This window comes from Vidua macroura, chromosome 19 (assembly GCF_024509145.1).
Source record: "Vidua macroura isolate BioBank_ID:100142 chromosome 19, ASM2450914v1, whole genome shotgun sequence".
Lineage (NCBI taxonomy): Eukaryota > Metazoa > Chordata > Aves > Passeriformes > Viduidae > Vidua > Vidua macroura.
This window is the reverse complement of record NC_071589.1, coordinates 2,938,233-2,953,980: the sequence shown is the minus strand read 5'-3', so window position 1 is coordinate 2,953,980 and position 15,748 is coordinate 2,938,233. Positions and strand designations below refer to the sequence as shown.

Below are 15,748 nucleotides of genomic sequence, written 5' to 3'. Positions count from 1 at the left end.
AAACCTGCAAAAGTCATGGCTGATGTACATGCATCCTGTGCTGCAAGGATGGTTTTTATTTAAAAATGTAACTTTTTTCAGTATTCATTCATCAAGCCCTCATTAGCTTTCTCTTGCATATCCTAGGTTTTTCTAACTTATAAAGACACTTTACAAAATTCTGCATAAAAGGTAAAAGGGGAAAATTACCTTCATTTTACATCTCAAGCTATTCTATAACAGCACAAGATGGAAACTTAGTTTCTTTATTTAAAGAGTCACAGTGAAGCTGAACAGAAATAGAATACAAAGAACTTTCAAAAGGTGAGAGATTAAAAAGGAGAATTTCAAATTAGATTTTCTGAAAACCTGGTTTTCAATCACAGTCAAGTAGGAACTGCAGTCATCTCTTTCCTGGCAGCATGAAATTTAAATTAGAAGCAGAGGACAGAGTTTCACATTTTTATATTAATTTCTGAGCAGACTAATAATTTCATAAATGCTGCTGGCAATTTCAGCAAACTAAAGTGAATGTTGAATCCAAGTGCCCAGCTAAAGGACTGTAATTCCCTGAAGTCCAAAGACCAACTGGTTCAAATCCCAACTCCTCACACTTGAAGAAAAAACTGAACAGGTTTGAGCAATTATCTGTACACACACAAGGAGAGGTGGAGAGGTGAAGGCAGACAGCAGAAGTGCTATTAAATTAGATTCTGACAGCTCTTTTCTGGATTATACATCACTGTTTGTGATTTCTAGAGTTTGACTTCAAGTCTCAGCCAAAATTCCCTCCTTCTTCCATCTAGCCACACAGATAATTCCATTGCATGCTCCAGTTTACTTCTCTGAATTTTGGCTCACAACACTGGTTCTGTACTTACTGTATTGCAGGTCTTAAAATGCTTTTAGCCTTTTGGAACTGAAAAAAAAAATTAGGTAAAAATCCTCATCAAATAAAGTCGTTATTTAGGAATTACTGGCATTGCAATGAGGAAAATCAATGGGTTCCATTGAGTTTAGCCATACTTTGGAGCACAATCTTTGGAAATGTAACTTTGGAACACAACAGGAAAATAGCTGCAAGCTCATTAGCAAAGTTCACGTGCTGAAGGAAGTTCTATGTTTGCACTCTCCTCTGCCCTAAGAGCTGCTTTCTTTTCATTTGCAGAACCAGCACCACTCAAAGCCACTTTTATCATCATTAAAGAAGTTTGTTTTACAGACAAATGTGAAAATTGCCACGATGCAATCAAGTTTATTTCTAGATGCTCAGCCAAGCAAATCCCACACCCTTCTGCACTTCAGCTGTGCCATTCCCTCCCAATGGGACTCTGACACGTGACTGGGATTTTTGACTTGTGGTTGCAAGATAAACACCACCGAGCTGAGCCTTTGATTCAGCATCTGTAAAGCCCAGCTCATGTAACCAGCTTCTTTCACACAATGAAAATCAGATTATTTAGAGCACAAACAGCTTCCTCCAGCTCCCCTGTGTAAGGTGTGGCAGCACAAGCAACTGCACACTGGTTCCATTTCCTTCATGTCTCACACAGGTTTTATATTCACTGAGCATTTCCTTAGAGCTTTCAAACTGAAGTGAGAAGTTTTTCACTGTTGCTTCTCTCATACCATTTAAAATACTTTGTTAAAAATCTTTCTGGCCTCTATTACACCCATTCAGTCCTTCCAAGAAACTCTGCATTAGAAATATTCTTTTCAGTATTTTGATGTTTCATTTTGTTTCTATGCAAAAATAGAGTTCATCCAAGTTTCGACATTTTGATCTAATTAGACAAGTTTGTTTTTATTATTACAAATGCTGGAGAATGGCATATACCTGTACCTAGATTAAACTATGTAATGTATACAATAAATGCAATAGGCTTCTTATTCCAACTGGAAACTTGCTGAAATGCAATATCAATATAAATATCAGTATTATTTGTGTAATTAATTATATATATTATATTTTCATATTAATATTAATATTACTTGTATAGGAAGCAGTACCATGAACAATGAATAAAAGAAATTTCTGGCTCATAGCAAAGGACTATGGCAGCTCAGGAAAAAGTAAAACTCTCATCAGGACAGAAAATCATGACAATCCTTTCTTCTACCACAGCAATGAGGTAATTTGCTTTCCAGAGAATTACTTTTTTTAATGTATTAAAGGTAACTTAGAGCTCTTTTAGCTTTTTATTTAATTGCAATCAGCATTGGTGTCTCTGGAAAAAAAATATAAAGAATTTATCCTTTATGGCAGCAAGAAACAGTAGTAGAAAGAACAGTAAAAGCACAACATAGGGGGTTTATCTTAAGTACCAACAAATATCTACACTGAAAGGCAACACAAGTAAATTTTAAAAACAAAAATGGCTTAAAATGTGCTCTGGGGAAGAAGTGGCCAAATATAGGATCAGTTTGTGGCCCTACAGTCCTGCTTCATCTGCTGCTTCACCAAAAGCCTCCAGCATCTGCCAGTCCTGCCTTGATGGTCTCAGACAGGAGCCAAAATAGCATTACAGGTCTGTATTTAGGCACCTGAATCTCTCTTCTCTAATAACTCTACCACTTCACACAATTAGCAGTGGAGATAATGAACTGTACCTAAATAACCTTATCAGAATGAATGTCACAGACATGTTCTTTATGCCACTGCATTGAAAACATCCTCAGGAGTTAGGGAACTATAAAGCCAGAACAACAGGATTATGATACAACTAAAACAGTACAAATAACAATAGTAAAAATAACTCTGAGGTTCTCCAGGTCAGAGCACCCTGGAAATAAAAATCCAACAAGCACATTCAGGAAATTCAGAGTTATGCTCATGTTCAGAGGAACTGGGCAGGATTAAAACACACATTACCAAATCCTGCTTAGAGCCACCTCTAGTCACTGTCCTGTGAGGTACAAAACTGTCCTGTGAGGTGAAAAAAGAGAATTTCAGTCCCATATCTGACATGTGCAAAGCCCAGCACTCTGTACCCAGTCAGACATGTCACAACTTGCTCCAACTTTCACCAGTGGATTTGAAATACAATATTCAGGTGGAGATCATTTAGATCATTTTAGAGTTTTATGCTTTGCCTTGCACACTGAAGTGGAAAAGGAAGTGGGTGAGAGGAAACAAAGTTTAAATGAGTTGGCAATAATTAAAACCAAGGCGTTTTCTGCAGATGTGGTGTTTTTGAGTTTTTAATCACTACAACTTCCTTTACCACAAACAATCTTCCTTACTGAGGAGGCAGCCTATGGGTCAGAATCCACCCGTTGTACTAAAGAGGAAATGAGGATGAAAAAATAATTGGTCTTCAATTTTATCCCAATATTTTCCACCCTTGTTTTTAAAAAAGAGGAAATGAACAAAGACAACCAAAAGCATAAACTCTCCATGAGGCAGTAGGCACTGGATGTACAAACACACCCAGGAGCTCTTCATATAATGTATCTTCTCTTAAAGAACTTTATTATTGAAACAGGTATTGAAAAAATATGCATTTTAGCATGAAAAATCCATGGCTTTTCTGTACAAAATGCAACTTTCAAAGGTTATACAAAGTACAAAACTTTGTTCTATGTTCTGTGGAAGAATGTGCAGTGTTCTGTTTCATTTTAGAAATATGACAGAATGATGTAAACCTCCTTGAAGAGAATGTAATTAAGTACTTAGTGATGCTGTAATTAGACAAATCATAACATCTGATCCTAGATAAAGTTCAGTGAAAAGGAAGATTATCCAAATAACAAGTAAAATAGGGAGGATTATCTCAAGGGCACAATATGTTTTTCCCCTATATGCCTCTTTATGAGAACCCACAGATGGAAAAATCCTAAAGTAAAAAGCTAATAAGAGTTATTTTTTTATTACAAACAAATTGTATTAAATAACTCTTATAAGAGTTACTTAATAAGAGTTACCTTATCCTGAATGTTTAAGAGCAGCTATAGTTAATGAAGCCAACATCTTTTGTGTTAAGGAAAGGCAGATGTCACCTCTGCTGTCTCCAAACCCTACTTCAATTATTATTATTGTAGTAATTTTATGCAGTAATTTCCTTTAAGAAAGATTTTGTGATCACCATTTAATGCAATTAAAAAGGAAAAATAAACTAAAGAAATATTTTTATGTGGTTCAAATCTTTCCAAAATTATATAGTGCAGGAAGAAGGTAGTAAAATGTGTTTCCTCTCCCAATCATTTCCAAGGGAGGAAATTGTTCTTCAAAACATGACACCTGTGAGGTAATTTGCATTAGGTGTAAATATACAAAATACACCCTGGTGTATTTAAAATATGTCTTAAAAATTATAAAATATGTTGATATTGCTGACTCCCCAAAGAAGCCTTTAGGTCAGATGAATATCCATTTCCACAGATGCTCCTATCTTGGAGCAATCCATTTTTAAGAACACCTGTTAAACATTCTCCTTGACCCTAGTTCAAGTCCAAAGTCCACAAAAGGATGTTACATATTTATTTTCAGCACATAATAAGAGAGTAATCAAAAACCAAGGAAGTCTAAACTTTCTTTAGTGAATTTATATGAAAAATAAGAAGTCATGGTGTAATCAGAATGAGCCCAGCTGAGCATCACAACACAGGAAGATTTAAAGAGATGTTGTCCCATGTGTGAATTAATGAAGTTTGAACATGACATTTTGGGGAAAACTTTAAATATCATTGAAGAGAAACCAATTTCTTTTGTCTGTAGCTTCACAAAGTCTGATTGGATTGCAATAGTTATCACCTCAGCAAAATGTCTGAACACCAGGAGCAGGGAGTCTCGATTTTCAAACATTTTATGCTTCAGACATAATTTTAAAAAAGAAATATGTTTACATGAATGAAATACATTACAGTCAGACTTTCATGAATATCAAACTCCAGCAATCACAATCATTTGATGGTGTTATTGGCATGTGGAGGCCATTTTAAACACAAATTTAAATTCAAAGTCGTGTCAGTTGGCTGTTTCCCATTTGGGCTATTTGATTAAATGTAGAACAGACCTAGACTGACATCACAACTTTGAAAATGCTCTGTGGTTTTTTTCAGAAATACCAAATTTTAAAAAATCTTTAAGGAAGCTGTCTAATAAAAAGCAAAGACACAGCTGAATTCCAGCAGCTCTGGACGATACACATGGAAAGGCCCAATTACTAAAAATGTAAGAATAATACTCGCACATTGTCAAAGAAAGAATTTTCACATTCTCCAGTGCAAAAAAAGGAATAATATTTTTTCCTCTAAACATACTCCAATGTCACCAATTCTGACAAAACCTTCAGACAACTGCTGCTTTAGTTTCTACTCTCCAAACCAAGAGAAGATTCTTGAAAATAATAAATTATTTATATAGTCTATATAATTAATAAAAATTAATAAATAATAAATTAATAAACAATAAAATACTTATCTATTATATTTCTTTTTATATACTTATAAATTACTTTTAAAAGCCTCTAATGACAATTTCCTGAAGTGAAATCTAGAAATGTTTTTATAAGTATCTATATTGGATAGCTTTAATTCAGAGTTACATTTTCTACATGCTGGAGAAGAATGTACAAGAGTTGGTAGTTTGATAATAGTTTGCAGCAAAACGGAACTGAATATAAAAAAAATTCTGCTGACTAGAATAATTAAGACTAGTTCATGAAAATATTCCTCTGGACATAAAAAAATCAACTGATGTTGGACAATCAACAACTGCATGTAATCACCTCAGGAATATAATCTCATTTTCCCTTCTGTCTGTACCAAAGAGAGCAGAGCCTCTTCAAATCTACTCAGCCCCTTTAGTGGAGCAAATTCCTGCTAAGAGTTTTATGCAAACAAATTGGATTTGTCATCCAAGACATGACAGTACTCAATTAATGTCTCTTCAATAGCCGTTGTATGAATTAATTTTTATATTAAAATTAACCTCTACAGGCAGTGCTTGCTGGGACAGGCCCAGGCAGCTCACACTGAGCAGTCTCAAACGTGCAGAATAAGGCAGGCACAAGGAGAGCTGTGCAAATTAACTAAGGAGAAAAAAAGATTATTCAAGTTCTACGCAAAGAAGATTTTAATCGACTTCACATCCAAAATAAAGCATTTCTCAAAGGAAAATCTGCTAAGCTATATGCCACAACTGGAGGACAAAGCACTTAAGGGGAGATGGTAAAACCTGGACTTCAGAATTAAAGACACAGAATGAGAGAAGATCACCAACAACCTCGCTGAACACAGGAAGGATGAAAATTAAATAGAGGTACAGAATTGAATTTAAGTGGAGGGCAGAGAGGTAACATTCAGCATTATGTAGTTGTGCTTTATGGCAGTTTAATAAAACCTCACAATCACTCATTGTCTTTTCAGACTGCAAAATTACAGAATCAAGTGGATCTGATCATTTTAGCCACAAGAGAAGAATATGACTCAAACTAGTGCTCTCTGTAAGCAGAGCACTCACTAAGGGAAGGAGGAAAAAAGTCTTGCTACTTTCTAACACATGGCAGCAAGGTGTGACAGGTCCTAACAAGCAGAACAGCACAGGGTACAGTGACATGAAAAAAAAATCTATTAAATTATGACTTTCAGAATTAAAAAACATGTGTTTCCAGACCAAAAGGAAAAAAAAATCCTCTTAACTTCTAAATGTAGTTAATTTGTGAAGTTCAGGGGTGGGAGGAAAACAGCCAATGCCTTTGGCCTAGAGCTGTGCCTTAAAGAAAGGAGCAGCTCAGCTCTCATTCATCTGCTGATTTCTCCAATTCCTCGGCCGATTGTGCAATATTTGTTTCAGCTCTCCCGGGGCAGGTGAACAGGTCTGTGAGCCACCAGCCAGGAATTGTTCAAGTTCACTCAATCCCATCAACTATCTTAGAGTCACATTAACCATCAAAGATATGCAGAATTCAGGCAGTTGGTTAACACAGGCAGATAATCAACAGATAAAAATGGCTTTAGGCACTGCTGCTCTTGATCTAAAGCCAAGCTACAGAATATGCCAAAAATCTGCTTTAGAGATGCAAAATAGTGAGAATTGCTCATTGAAGACATGCAAATGGTATATTCATGCTCTCTCACACGCCCAGGTATCCTACCTGTTGGAGACAGAGGATTGCAATTTCACAGCAAATAGAAAGGTGCTCATTGTGACACTGCTACTGATTCACCTCCTACTGAGCCAGAGAAAACAAAAGGAAAAATGTTCTGTATTTCTGTTGCCCACATTCTCACTCCAGCTGTTTTCTCACTCAGGTAGGAGATGGTGAGGAAAAGTTTAGTTATTTTATAAGCTCTTAAATGTTACTCAGTGTCTCCAAGATCATTCCCAGATCCAGTGATTCTCCTTCAGCATGCCCAGAGCAGGGCCTGCTGGAAGCACCCAGCAACAAGACAAGCAGATCCAACTGACATCCCCCTCTCTCCTTGAAACAAAAAGCTTTGGGAGTTCTCAGAGGGTAACACTGTTGAAATTAAAGAACAGAATCAATGAGAGGCAGAGTGAAAGACTGCACAGTGTGTGTGGTTTGGGAAATAATTTCCTGGGCTACTCCAAACTTACAAAGCTGTTCTGTAGAACACTAGTATGTACACTAGGTTGGAGCTCCTCCAGAAGAACACAGAACAAGATATGAAGGCATGATTTTTTCAGAATTAAGGGAAATAGAACCTTGAATCTTCCTATTAATTAGCTGCCAACAAAGCATACATGTTTTGTGGTTGGTAAATAAGCAACACCTGGCTTATCCTGGATAAATGGGACACATGCAGCTTCTAGGGATAAACAAAACCAGTATGATGTCCCTGAGCTTCACAACTGCTAAAAGTGGGGATTTGCACTGAGCCTGATATTTCTTAAGCAGAACCTAAGAATTTGTAGTATAAATACACAGAGTCTCAAAAACTTGTCTATTTACAGAATCATGTGAGGGGGACTTAGAGATGATGTAAAATAGTCACCAGAGGACAAGGTGACAGCAGTTGTGCTTCAAAAAGCACAACGTATCAGTGATTTGTATTTTGAGATCTAAAATCCTCCACTCTGAACATTTCCAAAGACAGAACAGTTCCACCCTACAAGCCTTATTTTTAAAAAGGGTCCCAGATAAGAGCAGCTGAAGAGAATAGAAATTAACTTGCTCTTTAAAGCACCGTTAAGGAGTCTATGATCCAGGAAATGAGACACAAAGGCTGCTGCTGTTACCTCAGTGTTTCAGTACCTGAACCTGGGGCAAGCTTCTTGCTTTTTCAGAGATGGAGACACAGGTGTCTTTAAAGAATAATTTGTTGGGAAAATTCCAGAGGCATCTGATATCTTTGGTGCTACTGTTTAGTAACCAGGCTTCAAATCAGAGTAAGACAATTTGCATTTAAGAATAACACAAAAGAGGAAGAACCTCAGGGATTAACTAACCTGATATTTCTCTTGGTGGGCAAAGTTGGAGACTTTTCCTACCTGTAGATCAGTAATAACAACAACAGCAGACTGAAGCCTGCAATATCAGTGTTCCACTGGGAGCACTGGTCTTCAAATCTGACTCCCAGTAACAATCAGCAGGACTAGGATTAGGAATGAAATTTCTGAAAGTATATTGAAACTGCATAAAGTCAAAAATCCAGGTCAGGAGAAGTTGCAAAACAGTGGAAAGTGCAAGTCTGCAAATCAGAATTTCAGGAACAAACCAAAAAAGCTCACTGCTTCACAGGCATTTCTCAACCTTCTGCTTTTTGTTTTAATTTTTTTTTTTTTTTTTTTTTTTTTTTTTTGCCCCTCCACCTACTCTGGTTTATCAGACTGACTGAAGCCAAGCCAGACCTTTAAATACAGAACAAAACTTCATTCAAACATCCCCAAACATCCTCCATGGCCAGAAAATTGAATGGCATTATTATTCTGGAGACAGCAGAGAGATCATTCTTTTAAGAACAGAAGTCCACCCTGTCCCTGGTCAGTAGATTTGTGACCAGGCCAACTTTTCTCAAAGTTGTGTCAGAATTGTTGAGGGGCTCTGGACCAAACTGATCTATTTGCTCACCAGAAACAGCTGGACATGTTCCCCTTTCTCCTTCAAACCTTTGAATTAGAGTTCTGTAAGAGCCAGCATTAACCCAGAAGGTTACACCTCACACAGGCATCCCACACATTTTCTGTACCTGTAACATGGAAAATGTGCTGGCTCTGGTGGAAATAGAGCTCATTTTGCCCACGCCAGCCCTCCCAGTGCAGTCTGCTGGTAACACACCAGTGGTGTGAGCCCTGCTCCCACAGCACCAAGGCTCTCTCCAACACTCCCCCTCTCCACAAAGCTGGGGGTGGGCAAGATCTGGCAGTGGCAGTCAGATCCAAACTGACCAAAGGACTGTTCCTTTTTCTTTTAATAAATTACCTTGGTCTTGACCCACAGGTTTTTTCCACCTTCTCTTTCTCCCACCACCCATCCTTCTGAGGAGTGACAGAATCCAGCCAAGGCCAGACCACCACAAGTACCAGACTGAAACAGGACCATAATTCACATGAATTTGGAACATGGCAGTAACAGGTTTGTATTGCTTAGAACAGATCATAAAGGCCCTTCAGTCTACTCAGGTCCTCTTTATTACTTGTTTGATTGTCATTTAATAGCTCATACTGAGGGCTGTTGGGCACTAAAGTATAACAGAACATAAACAAAACAATTGAAGTACTTTCTAAAAAGACTACAAACTGTTTTGTTGAATTTATTTTAATTTAAAAAGTCTTCATTTACATCTGTAGAAGCCATATAAGCAAGAAATATGATAGCTCTTAGCACTAATTTCCATAAAACAGGCATACTGGATCAACTTGCTTTTCTGGTTTTTTGGCAGAATTACATTAACTGATTGATATCAGAACAAAAACAACTTTGGATTTATCATTTTATTGTGTTTGTAATGTGAGTTAGGTTAACTGCTACTCAGGTACTATTAAAGCTACAATTTAATAAATCCCATTGTAAGGATGATCAGATTTCAGAAGAGCCCTAATACAGGTGGTGTGATGAGCAGGTACACATCCCACCACCAAGCAGCAGGTTGTTTGGCAGACATTCCTCAGCCAAAAAAACTGCAATTATCTCTACTTTGAAGCAAGTGTCTCTTGGAGTTCAAAAAGTTCAAAAGGTGTTTAGTTGACAAAGAGCAATAATCCTAAACCTGTGTGCTTTGTTCAGATACCTGCAGGAAACACCTTCATGACACACCAAGTCAATTGACCTTTCCTTTCCAGAAATCTCTGGCAGATTGAAAGAAGTATCACAAGAGAAAATGTCAGAGATGTGGAAACAATAAGGCTGATTTCGCTGAATATTGCTGATAGGAATACAAACTCAGTTTTCAAGTTTATAAAGGAATATATTTGTCAATAGTATTGACAAATTAGTTAAATGCCATAGTTATTTATATAATTAACTGCCAAGTTATTTATATAATAAATAAATAAATAAATAAATAAATAAATAAATAAATAAATAAAATATCTTTGGATAAGTAGAACAAATGCACAAACTCTTTCTAATGAACACTGACCCTAATCACAGAAAATCACATAAAATCAAAATCATATAGATCAGAGAAAAACTCTCTCACAGAATATTCCTCACAGTTTATTTCACAGGAATAAAGAATGGAATTCTAATAATGTTTCATTTTACAGGCAGACATAGAGAGAAACATCAGCTGAACTGTAGACCAGTTCATCAGTGGTAACAACCCATACATTCCCTATGGTTTACAGTTCCTTAATTATTAAAAGCAGATAAACCATAGCTGTAGCCAATCCTTTGCAGCTTTTCACATGACTTAGAAAGGCTACATAAAAAAGGCATTCTCCTTTAGATTACAGACATTAGCCAAACCTATATACTTATTTGCAGAAGTGTATCACTGTTGTAATGAGATTTGGTTTTCTGAAGAGAGAAAATAAAAGGAAGAAAAGTTCAATCAAAGCTCCCATTCAGTGCAAGGATTAAAAATAAAGGAAAAGAATACACTGGTTATGGCTTTGCCTCCCCCAGCCCCACTGTGAAATTTTCATATCCTTTTAAAGATATATCCGGAACTCTGGCAAAGAAAAACCCAGAAATACACACAAGAAAAAAGTACTCACACTGTTTGGGTGTTGAATGGCAACTTCGTGCTGCAGCCTAACCCGCTGTGGCATCATCACATCATCCTGGAATAAATAGCACACTGTTACTGCACATAAAAAGGGTCACAGTACACTACTGACACACATTAGAATATGTTGCTAAATGAACATCATTTTACTGGCTTGCAGTCAGAAATGCAAATGGAACAGATATTAAGAGACTTCACACTTTTTGTGGATTAAACTGGATGCTGTTGGAGCTGGAAGTGATCGAAACTGCTACGTGACAGTGGTGCTGTGATCTCAGCACACATCCACAGGCACCCTCACATTTCACATTTATTTCTCAAGAAACTCTGCTACTCTTTCACAACTGCCTATGCAGCACTGGCAGTGTGAGGACAAGGAACCACCCCCAGTGAAAGCCATGAGATGTCAGACACAGCAATGTGAGGAAATGTTCTCTGTAATCTGGCTGTACCTTGTTCTACTGAAAAGGAAAAGCCTTTGGTCTCTAGATCTAAAAATATGTCATATTTCATGGGCACAAAAACTAGTACGTGTGAAATGAGAAAATTCTAAGGAAAAGGAAAAAAGGGAAGTACCCACACTCATAAAATGCATTAGCATTGACACTGGCTTTAAAACACACCACGCAGATTTAAATTTTGTGTTAATACTTCTTCCACTTGTAGCATAAAGATCTGTTCTATTTACATACAAAAAGATAGGTTGTTTTGTGAAAAGTCAGTAGCTTGCTATTCTGCCTTGAACCGTTAGGAGAGATTCCTTTCAAAATTATATTATTTCCTGTTCAAAATTAATTCCTTTCTAGACAGTGATTCTACAGTTTATAGCACAATTTTTCTTCCCTAAATTTAGGCCCCTGAGGTTTCTACCCATATTCATTTCCATGTTGGTGCCATATTTCCCCCCTTTTAAAGAATCAATCTTTTTTAGATTCTGGTTAAAGCTAACACAGCCTATTTCTTCCCAGAGCACTACCAAATAAACTTAATCAGGCAAAAAGAATTCAAAGGAGCCCTGAATTCCTGTTCTATAGACACCCTTTTAACAGTTCCTCACACTGAAATAATTTTGATTTTCCTATTAAAGCACAAACCCTCAATATTGAATTTCCAACCACTGTCCCATTAAAACTTCCTATCAAGTCAACAGCAACAACAACAACAAAAAATATTAGTGCTTAAATATCTACAGCTTGAAGAACTGAATGACCTTGCTATAAAGGTGCCCCTATAGTTTTATCAAAACCTACATGATAAAAAAAGTTTCAGAAGTAGGTCCAACTATTTAATACAATTCAAGGTTAAAGATAAAACAAAATAATAATAAAACTGACTCTTACCAAGCTAAGTTTATAAAAGATGGGAGGACTACGTTGTCAAAAGCATTTTTCTGTATTTGGCATTTAGGATCTGTTTAGTAATAAACATGACAGCTGTTCCTGATTTTCAAAGGCAATAGAGCAAAAAAAACCCTTCTGATTTCTCATGACTTCAAAACTGCAAAGATATTATTTACCACCTAATCCATTTTATCAATAGAGCACCAGAATTCCAGTATCAAGCAAATGTTCCCATAAAACCTTTACCCTATTTCCCACAAGGAAAACCATAATCCTATTTCTTTACGCCAAATACAGGGCTGATTTTTGTAAATTAAAACCTGGTTTTCATACAAGCAATAGCAGATATATTTTAACTGAACTTTGTTCACTCCTTTACAAGTTGCTAAGGATCCTTAGATGTTTTCTTGTTAAATCCAAAGGAAAAAAAAAATTTAAAAGGAATAAAAAGAAAAAAAAAGGAAAATAATTTAAAAAAAAAAAAAAAGAAAAAAGAAAAAAGGGGGGAAAAGGGGAGAAAGGAAAAAAAAAGGGAAAAAGGAAAAAATAAAAAAAAAAAAAGAAAAAAATCCACCAAAAAGCCAGGAATTTCAATGCTCAGAACAATGTTACCCTCATCTTTTACAAGATACAACATATGCTCTTGTGCTAAAAGATCTCACTGTTCACGATCCCACACAACAGAGAAGAGAACTCTCACATTCCCAAAGATGAAAAATAATATACTTGATTGAAAAAGGTTAAATCAGCATGGAAAGTATTCAAACCAAATCAAAATAACCTATGCACCAAAGGGGTCGGTGTCATGTTTTCATAACCACCCAGTTTGACAGGAATGGCCCCGCTCCCCTAAGAAAACACTGCGGCAGTTTGATGCTATTGGCAAAACTCACACACCGACAGATCTGGGGCTTAGGCTATCAGAGAGCATCAGGATTCTGTAAACTCCAGCTAAAGAGGGGGCACTAGAACCACAAAAACTTCTAAATGCCTCTTTTTATTAATACAGCTTTGTTCTCTAATGCTGGAAAACTCTATGAACTCTTACCCTGGATGACCTTTATTTCTTTTAATAATTCTGTCTCATTTGTTTATTAGCAGCTTTACATACACACTGCACTGCTGGATGGTTCTGTGATACCTTCTAAGTTCATGGAAGGAGAAAGAAAGATGGGGGAAAAAAGAATATAATAGTTTAGGACATAATCCCAAATACTATAGTAATGAGGAGGAAGAACAGCACAAAATATAAAGCACACCCCAGACAGAAATGGGATATAATCATCATTCAGCTTTTTTGGATTCAGGTTGGTACCAGAAAGTAACTGCAAAATCCAACTTTGATAGATTCCTCACTATGGATGACTGCAAAGGTAACCATGGAGTGAAAAACAGTATTTAGAGTGAAATAACCTTAGGGAACTCAGATGGATTTAAGACTGGTATTTAAAAACCCAAATAAATTCGAATGAGTAAAACCAAGTGATTGTACCACAAATTAAGAGCACCTTAAAAGAAATTATGGAATTTTAGCAACTATAGTATTAAACAACTAAGGTGGTAAAATATTTTACCCAATAGTAGATGATGCAATCACAAATTTTCTATCAAAGCTGTTGCACTCATGACATTGATTTCAACAAATGTGTGGCCAGATTTCAGTTTCTACAGGCAGAATTTGGTCATCTTTTTTTTTTTTTTTTTTTTTTTTAACACTGAGAACAAAACCTCAGTAATCAGGCAAACAATTTCCAAATTATTATTCACTCATTTGGACAGGGGAAAAAAAAAAGGCCTATACAAAAAAGGGAAGTATATTTAGTTTGTTTCTGTTTCCTAGGTGAGAGTAGGGAAGATAACAAAGTAGAAGTGACTTACACTGAAAAATAATTTTAACAAAAGAGAAGTTTACAATAAAATTCAGTTTTCTCTGTTCACATGGAAGTCTCTAATGGTTGTCCCCTAGCAGATATACAGCCGACAGGATGAAGAGAAATTTCTCCCATGGAAAGAATGGACAAAAAAAAAAAAGAAATATTAAATAAATATTAAATAAATGCATGCCTTCCCCAGTCATATACTTGGAATACAAAAGCTGGCCTCTTCAGCCAGGCTGTGTGGATCACATTGGGCTCCACAGTGGTAACTTCATCATTTTCCCTTAAAAATTGGTGCTTCTGCACTTCAGAAAGTAAAACAAAATATACAATTCAATGCACAATACACATCTACTCTTTGCAACCAAGGGCAAGTTCACAGAAAACAAAACACTAATTATAGCTCAGTATTGAGGTGCTTTCTTAAGCTCACATTACAGACTCAGCATCTCATTCTGGACTTTTCCAAAGTCCATATTTGGCTGCTCAAAATGAAAAAAAAAAACGGATTGAGAGCTGATATTCTCCACTCCCATAACAACAGTACCTTCTTCCCATTACAGCCTTTAAATTCAAAATACAACCAGCAGCAGCAGCGGGAGGAATGTTTCACTCACTGAGCAACAATATGGCATCTCCAAAATCTTTCAATTCATCAAATGGTCCATTCATTTATCCTGCACCTGCTCAGACTAGAGGGAAAAATCTTTCTTTGCTATTGTTCAGTTCAACTCCTTGAACCAGGGAAGTGAAATGCCCGGGACCTCCAAAAACTGGCCTGTCAACAGCTCTGCTGAAGGAAATACCCTGATCCCAGGCAATTCTCCAGGGGCTGGTGTTTGAACAGCCCCACACTATCAAACTCATTGGAGCCAGGCACTCAAATGGCACCCACAAATCACCTGAGACTAATCATCTGTCAGTACTTGCAAGATTGTAAGAAAAAATGCTACTTTGCTGTTTCTACCCCCAAATTAAACTGAGAAAGAAGGGGGCAACAAAGAAAACATTTCAAATTTAAGAAGCTGACTGCATAGAGAACCTTTTTTTCTTTTTTTTTTTTTTTGAGCATAGCAAAAAACAGGTCTACATGGAAAGATCTATGTGGTGCTCTTATGAGCTCGACAATCTTATGAAATCTTTTAATTAAGCATCACTATTAGCTGGTCAGGAAACTTTTGCTGTAGAAGCAGCTCCCACCTCAGTGCATTTATTCAACAAATGCAGACATATGCCTTTCCATATCTTGCTTTTCTCTGATCACTGGAGATCACCTTTGATTTTTTTCTCATAGTTACATCACTGAAAAAATGATGTGTTTGCAGTCAAGTGAAGCAGGTAACTCACAAGGTGTTCAGTTGCAGAGCCAGTAAATCCAGACAAGAGTAAAAGCTTCCCCAGCAATTCCAAATGCCC

The 15,748-nt window shown here is 36.6% G+C and overlaps 1 protein-coding gene across 8 annotated transcripts in view; it reads right to left on the bottom strand.

Annotated features, from left to right (window-relative positions):
• The window catches only part of B3GNTL1 (UDP-GlcNAc:betaGal beta-1,3-N-acetylglucosaminyltransferase like 1), a 105,798-nt gene that overhangs the window by 77,621 nt on the left and 12,429 nt on the right, over positions 1 to 15,748 (bottom strand). For 7 of the 8 annotated variants that reach the window (XM_053994391.1, XM_053994392.1, XM_053994393.1 and 4 more), the window contains one exon: positions 11,105 to 11,170. In XM_053994391.1, the coding sequence (XP_053850366.1) occupies positions 11,105 to 11,170 (66 nt within the window). Of the gene's footprint in view, positions 1 to 11,104; positions 11,171 to 15,679; positions 15,721 to 15,748 lie in introns of those variants that run through there. The other variant, XM_053994398.1, reaches the window with a different exon arrangement.